At 38.8% G+C, this 7,687-nt stretch overlaps 2 protein-coding genes across 3 annotated transcripts; both read left to right on the top strand.

Moving 5' to 3' along the window:
• LOC145448846 (molybdopterin synthase catalytic subunit 1-like) lies at positions 1 to 486 on the top strand. The gene has a single exon (XM_080327297.1). The coding sequence runs from the start codon at positions 1 to 3 to the stop codon at positions 484 to 486; it is 486 nt and encodes a 161-aa protein (XP_080183423.1).
• On the top strand, positions 482 to 5,938 carry LOC145448481 (metallophosphoesterase MPPED2-like). Of its 2 annotated transcripts, XM_080326866.1 has the most exons (3): positions 482 to 1,552; positions 1,603 to 3,004; positions 4,784 to 5,938. In XM_080326866.1, exons 2-3 carry the CDS (start codon positions 2,032 to 2,034, stop codon positions 5,050 to 5,052), a joined length of 1,242 nt encoding a protein of 413 aa, XP_080182992.1. In that variant the 5' UTR covers positions 482 to 1,552; positions 1,603 to 2,031; the 3' UTR covers positions 5,053 to 5,938. The 2 variants fall into 2 exon arrangements, with proteins under 2 accessions (XP_080182992.1, XP_080182991.1); XM_080326865.1 differs by having other exon boundaries at positions 482 to 3,004.
• Positions 5,939 to 7,687: the final 1,749 nt, after the last annotated feature.

The raw sequence follows: 7,687 nt of genomic DNA, 5'->3' as shown, positions 1-7,687 counted from the left end.
ATGGCAAATCCAGTCACAGACATTGTTTTGACGTCCGACAAGTTATCAACTGATACAGTAATTGAAAAAATAAGCGACGCAAAGTGTGGTGCCATATCACTGTTTGTGGGCACAACGAGAAATCATCACGACGGAAAGGAAGTCGTAAAACTTGAATACGAATGCTACATCCCGATGGCGGAAAAGACAATAAAAAATATATGCGATGAAATACGGACAAAGTGGCCTGAAGTATTTCACATCGCGGTCCATCATAGATTAGGTCATGTACCCGTGAAAAACGCGAGTATTATGATCGGAATCTCATCGCCGCACAGAGAAGATTCATTGTCAGCCACGGAGTTTGCAATTAGTGCGTTGAAAGCAAAGGTGCCGATATGGAAGAAAGAAATTTACTGTGACGGTTCTGGGGACTGGAAAGAGAATAAAGAGTGTCAATGGAAAAAAGATACAAAGTCAGATCGATCTGAGAGAACTGAAATCTAGGGCTTGGCAAAATCGAGTACCTGAGTGATTCAATTCGGAATGGAGTATTAGGCTTGCGTCTCAAATTCGAGTAATACTCATAATGAATTCATAATTGTGTGAATGATGTGGAAAATTGTCATTTCCTTCCTGCACTAGGGCACCAACTTGAAGCCTGTGCTGGCGCATTTGACGCGCAGGTAATATGATACAATTTGATTGCTGAAATCATGAATTCCAAACTTACCTTCTCATTGTTTTGCATTCATTTACGCATGAGTTTATGTGCTAAACATATCATTACATCATAGAGTTCCACTTGTGCAAATCTTACCAAATATTCAAGATGCATGCCGCTGTGAAAGTATCAAACTATTGTTTTTTGATCTGTGAAAATTTACCCGGCCCATATTATTTGTATAGCTGTTATTTTTGATTATTGCCAAATTGATGTTGATGTTAGAAATTGCTTTTTCGGTGCTAAAACTTTCATTTGATGTCAATCATTATGTGCCAGTGTATCAAAATCATTAAATTATTGTGTGAGGTTCTATGCAACAACTATCGACTTCACATGTGATTGTTCTTATATTCATGTTATTGGAATCTTTAGTTACTGTTACTTTATCCACCTGTAATGACTAGATCAGTGGCTCTCAACCTTTGCTAACCGATGAACCACGCATGCTAATCCGCCATCCTTTGTGGAACCCCACATTTTTGCTGAGCCATAAAATAAAAAAACCTACCAGTATACATATCAGGCTAGACATTTAATAACTTACTGTCGTAGATTACTAGTGCACAAAAACTGTGCCTGTTAAAATAATGAAACCATTAAAATTTGATTTTCACACAAAACGAAAACATTCCCATTCAGATAACAGTTCAAAAATGTGAGGCTTTACCTTGGAAAGTGTCATCGAATTGTTTGGTCGAAACTCAACAGCACGATACCATTTGCTTACTTACAAATAAGCATGGTTGTAACCAAGTCACAAGTCAATTTGACTTTTATAGCTTTGACTCAAGTCAAGTCGAGTCATTTTAATTCACCACCGAGTCAAGTCCGAGTCAGGAAGCAACCGTTCGAGTCAAAGTCATAGTGTTTACTGTTGAGTAGAGAGTTCAAGTCAGGTTCTACTCACTTCCGTGAAACTATGGGTGAAATTGAAGGCCTCAGAGCCGTAATATACTCATTTTTCTCCCTCTGAACAAATTTATTCAAACAGAAAGGCGTTTTCTGCGCTTTTTCTCAGTTATCAGTCCTGATATATGATACACCTACCCTTGAATAAGTCACATAGAATGTGTCGAGTCATTACAACCCTGCAAATGAGCTTGTAAAGATGAATGCCACGGAATCCCTGAAACTGATTCACAGAACTCCCAGCAACTCCATGGAACAAGGTTGAGAATCACTGTACTAGATTATTAGGAGCCAAGCCAAGATACTTTATGCCTGTGCGGCTGTGGTAACCCATCCAACCAAACTTATGCTTTTGATGTTCTTAACTTGCATCCAACTTGTTTTGTCAAATCAGCATGTAAAACCTTAGCTGTAATATGGCTTATGCATTTGCTTATTCGTCACCTGATCCGAATGATGGGCGTTTTGACAATCTTGATGAAATTGAGACATCTCAAGAAACATCAGGAGAAAAATCAGAGAAGAGTGTACAACAGCACCAAAATGACGATGAATTAACCGGGATTGTTCGAAAAACTACTGGAAAAGACAGATATGTAGCACAAAATGCGGACGTCACAGGATCAGACATTAAAGATATCAAACAATTATTCGGAGTACGTTTGAAGCCTATGAAAAAGGATGTTCAAACTGAAAAGACGGATTTTAAAAGTTTTTTGTTCGGTCCGCGAAAAAAGACTGCACATCCACACAGTCAGCCTAAAATCAAGTATCAACAACCAGATAAAGTAAGCACGGTCGATCCAGATCCGAACGCTTCTTATCCGAATAATTTCGTGCTGAAATTACGCAGCGGGAAAACCCGTCATCAACGTGGCTACCATGAAAGTGTCAAGCCATTACCTCACGACGCTCCAAAGAAAGAGAACCACACTAGATTCGTGTGCGTTTCTGATACTCATAATGAACATGACAACATAAATATACCAGACGGAGATGTGCTACTTCATTGCGGAGACTTTACTCTCGCTGGTAAAATGCATGAGATCACCGATTTCAACAGATGGTTAGGAGAAATACCGTTTGAACGTAAAATAGTCATCGCGGGCAACCACGAGCTTTCATTCGACCCTAAGATCATGGAAGGTGTGAAAATAGCCAAGGAGAAAAAAGGTTACTCGCGTTGGGGGAGTTATTTAGAACCGATTTTGGATAAAGACTACAAATCCGTTAGTTCACATCTGACGAATTGTACGTACCTTGAAGATAGCGGGGAGACGATTAACGGAATTCGGATATGGGGATCACCGTGGCAACCGGAATTCGGAGGTTGGGGTTTCAATGTACCGAGAGGTAGAGAGATTCTTAAAAAGTGGGACCTGATACCAGGTATGTTATTAGGGAAACTAATAGAATAGAATCACAGAATGCTAACTGAAATTCGAACACGCTATATGAATTTCAATCCTGGTATCGCATTGTTTTGCAAAATCAGATACCTATATTTTTTGAATTTAGTTACTGACTATATGTCAACCCACAATCAAATGCGCTCAAATTCGTCAGCGTTGCTACCAGAGTTGTAACCAAAGTCACAAGTCAATCTCACTTTATAGTTTTGACACGAGTTCAGTCGAGTCATTTTCAACCCACCACCTAGTCAAGTCCAAGTCATGTGAAACTGACTGTTAACAAGTCAGCTTGGTGATATCTAATGCTTCGCGTCCATAATATACAAAATTTCCTCACTTTTAACAATATCTGGTAGGATTTTCATGTACCAGTACTGATAGGCGAAATACCAATGGTGTGGTAACCTTACATGACTCGGCACATTCTATACAACTTATTAAAGTCCGAACCGAGAATTGAAAGATGGGCCCAGAAACTGTTTGAATAAACATGTTTGGAGTGAGAAAAACGAGCATATTATGAGTCCAAGGCCTTCGCTATCAGCAAAGAGTTTCACAGAAGTCAGTTGAACCTGACTTGAACTCGATACTGAACGGTGAACACAAAGACTTGCACTCGCACTCGGGAGCCATAACACCATGTCTCGGACTTGACTCTGTGGTGAATTGAAAATGACTCGAGTCAAAATTATTAAGTTCAAATTGACTTGTGACTTAGTTACAAACATGTATGAGAGTGCATATGTGGAATCAGTTTTATATTTTCTGCGGTTGTGGAGTAAAGTTTGTAACTAGCCTGATCCAAATCTTCATGGTCATCAATGACGAGAATGAGTGCCATATTTTTTTTAAATTAATTGTGTCAAAGTGCTGTAGTGACTTTGGACAGACTTGGACAACTAGATCCAGCGGTTCTCAAACTTTTTAAGACAAGCCCACCTCTACGATAGTGAAACATTTCGCCCCCCTTCCTTAACGTTATATCACAAAATATTAAAAAGAGCAAATAGAATGCCAGCAACGTCAACGGTTAGTTTGATGGCATGGAAGGTTACGGCTGTAGAAGAGAGAGTTTTCAGATATGAAATTAGGACTGGACTCGGAGCAATACCTAAGAAGCAGAGGTGAATCGCGCAGGGCGCGGGAAAAAAATCAGTTTACTGTGGCCTCGCTCCCCCCTTTGGATGCTTCCACGCCCCCCAGTTTGAGAACCACTGAACTAGATAATTCTAGTTGCCTAATTAGACTAATCAGAGTGAAATTCCGGTTTTCTAACTTAATTTGTGAAATGTTTCTTTGTTCTAATATTAATGTAGGCCTACTTTGTGAAATGTTTCTAATTTTAATTCTTATCTAATTTCTGGTTTTCCTGTAAATGCTACAGGAGAATTGTATTGTGCGAAACAAGCCAAGCTTCTTGTACAGACATTTTCTATTCTCATGCATGCTCATAAGAACTCTGAATCAAGTTCCGTTAATATCAAATCAATGTCCACGTTTTCGCAAATTCAGTACGCCTAATTCTAATCTAATTTGGAAAATAAAATGTATAGCTATAATTCTGATATTAATCTAATTTAGGAATAACTGTAGCTATAATTCTAATTCTACTCTAATTTGGGAAAAACTTTGTAGCTGTAATTCTAATTCTGATCTAGTTTGGAAATGTTAAATATTTTCTAGTTGACCAATCTGCGTGTTAATGTGTCATGTCACTGCATTGTTGGTGTCAATAATACCCGGCTATCTTTTCCAGGCAATGGAATTGATATTTTGATGACCCATGGGCCACCTGCTGGTCACGGGGACAAGGTTCAAAGCGGCATGAGCGTCGGCTGTGTCGATCTTCTAAATTCTGTGCAGCTGCGAGTCCAACCCAAGTACCATCTGTTCGGTCATATTCATGAAGATTATGGAATCACCACAGATAATTTCACGACGTACATCAACTGTTCGTCAGTGAATTATCAATATCAACCCGTTCACAAGGCGATTATTTTTGACTTACCTAACAAAGTTCTATGAAAAGAAGAGAGCTAATCATTCTGAAGATGAGAGCTAATATGGCAAATCAGCCATTGTCGTAGGCTGTCCTTGACATTTTATTATCTCTCTTGCTGTGACATCATTTTTTGCAATCAATTCAGTTCATTGTTTTTTTTGGATGATGACAACAAAAATTCAAAGGCTTCTATGATGTGAATAACATCAGCATGCAATTGAAGAATAATATATTCATGTTGGAATAAATCCGAATATTTCTGGCTGACACTCGTCAGGGGTAATTGTCAGCAACTAGTAGAGAATTGGAAAGAACATTCGATATCAACGATCCTATCACCAAAAGAATAAACATTGAGCTTAAGCGATCTCTTCACCTCGATTATTCAAAATTTCATGCCAGTGACGTCATTATTTGGTGATACAATTGTTTATATGCATGCAATGCACTTTCCAATTCTCTACTAGTCGCTGAGGATGATCCCTGACGAGTGTCAGCCAAAAATAGTCTGGTTTATTTCAATATGAATACATTTGTTTCTTTAACACTTTGCTTTTGCTACTTAATAACAGCCAAAACTCTGATAACTAACTACATAATGTAACGTTCAGAGTTGATCTATATCTGTTTTATATGGAAATGATATAATCACTGTGTGAAATTTTCGATATAGTGCAAAATGATATATGATTGCTTAATATCAGTTATATACGTAAATTTTCTCGAATGATATATGTTTTATATGGAATGGGTATAGTCACTGTTCAAGTGAAATTTATGCAGAATGATCAGTAGCTATTTTTTTTTAAACTTGATGTTATCAGTTTCATTCGTAATTTATTGGATATTAAATTACATCTGTGCCACTCTATTCATTGCATTTCATCAATTACAGCCAATATGAATAGATTGAAATGGCAGTTGTGGTAAGAGCTGGGCTTAGGACATGGATTGACCTAACAACAAGGCCTTTTGGTTATTAAAGTTGGCAAACACCGCTCATGTAAAGGTGTAAAAACACGTACTGCAGAGATTTAGGTATTCCTGGACAAGAAGTAGAGCTGTCCAAAGTATTAGGTTTAGATGACTGGCCATGAGAAGTCTGGAAGTCTCGTCTCGGGCGTATGAGATCTTCCTAATTCACAGATATTACTCCAGACATCACGAATGTATTTCAGACGTTGATGCACGTAGGTTTAGCAATGAATCTACTCGAATCGCGGCTTTTTATTCCTGAAGTAAATTACGACAGGATGCAGCCTAACAATCCATTGTGATGAAGATGTGCCAAACGCAATCTGTTGGTAGGTATTTGCTCGTAATAGAGAGAGTCTTTGTTTTCATCTAACCAAAATATATATAAAAAAAAAACAGACGGCAATGATGGTGCTATGCATGCACAGTATTCGGTATCAGATAGGAAAGATCGATACGACCGTGAAGGCCCTGGGCGAGACTTACCGGGGGGGCCCCCTATAAGTATCTATATCCGTAACTTCTGGGGGGCGGAGCCCAGTGTTGGGATGACTCGAGTCATGACTTGACTCGAGTCATCTTTTTCGTATGACTTGACTTGACTCGAGTCACTTTTCTAAAATGACTTGACTTGGCGTATCAGAAAAGTGGATTGACTCGTGACTCGGAGCAAAATTCACGAGTCAATTTCAAGTCATCAAGCAATCGATGTCGATAAAATCACTCTATCTTGCACATGGTCGGATCGTTCGCGAAACGCTGGTGTAACCTGTCAAAGCGACCATTCATTCAATGATCGTACGTTTTACTGAAACTTCATTGTTCTCTCACAAATAAATTGACCACAAACGAAGTGATCAAAGCATACAGCTTACGCTGTCGCAAACTAGTATAGTATAGTAGAGTAATTTAATAGCAAAACGTGTGTAATTCTGTTCTCTGTTCTTATACCTTAGCTAAACCTCTTGTTTCGTTGAAATTGAATTCGAATATAGTTAATATAGTCATCAACCATTGGCACAGACTCGAATGGTATCATATCAATTTGTAAATTGGTAATGCATTGCATCTTATTAATTCGTTTCTCTAGTCTCTATTTTGGCTGGTAACTAAATTGAGGCTATGTAATTACTTCCGTGGTTTAGCATTTCTATGTATATGTGAGCGATATGGCGCCTTCTTGCTGGTATATTTAACTCTATATTCGTTCATCGGTTCAGAATCAATGACCACGCAATCTGTATTTCAGACATCTAGCAAGATGCAATGACTTGATCATGCCTCAAACTTCGAAAGGGCAACTTGACTTGAATTGTGACTTGACTCGTGACTTGACTTGACTTGACTTGACTCGACTTGACTCGAGTCACATCCAAAAATCGAGTGACTTGACTTGACTCGAGTCACCTTCGAAAATCGATTGACTTGACTTGACTCAAGTCAAAATCTGCGATGACTCGAAATGACTCGTAACTCGAAGGTAGTGACTTGACCCCAACACTGGCGGAGCCCCCCAGACCCGTCTTCCGCATCGGTGATTATTATCTATCTTTCACCACCGCAAAGGTTTGCTCAGATGCTGGATTCTGCCATGTCTATTTTACATGTGTTGAAGGATAGACTACATCAAAACTAAGTAATTCTACCGCATGCAGAGACGTGATGATTATCGGGATACCGGAC

This window comes from Botryllus schlosseri, chromosome 10, assembly GCF_051294905.1.
Source record: "Botryllus schlosseri isolate E-star chromosome 10, Bs_hap1, whole genome shotgun sequence".
Taxonomy (NCBI): domain Eukaryota; kingdom Metazoa; phylum Chordata; class Ascidiacea; order Stolidobranchia; family Styelidae; genus Botryllus; species Botryllus schlosseri.
Note: the sequence above shows the minus strand (reverse complement) of the source record. Positions and strands in the feature narration are given on the sequence as shown.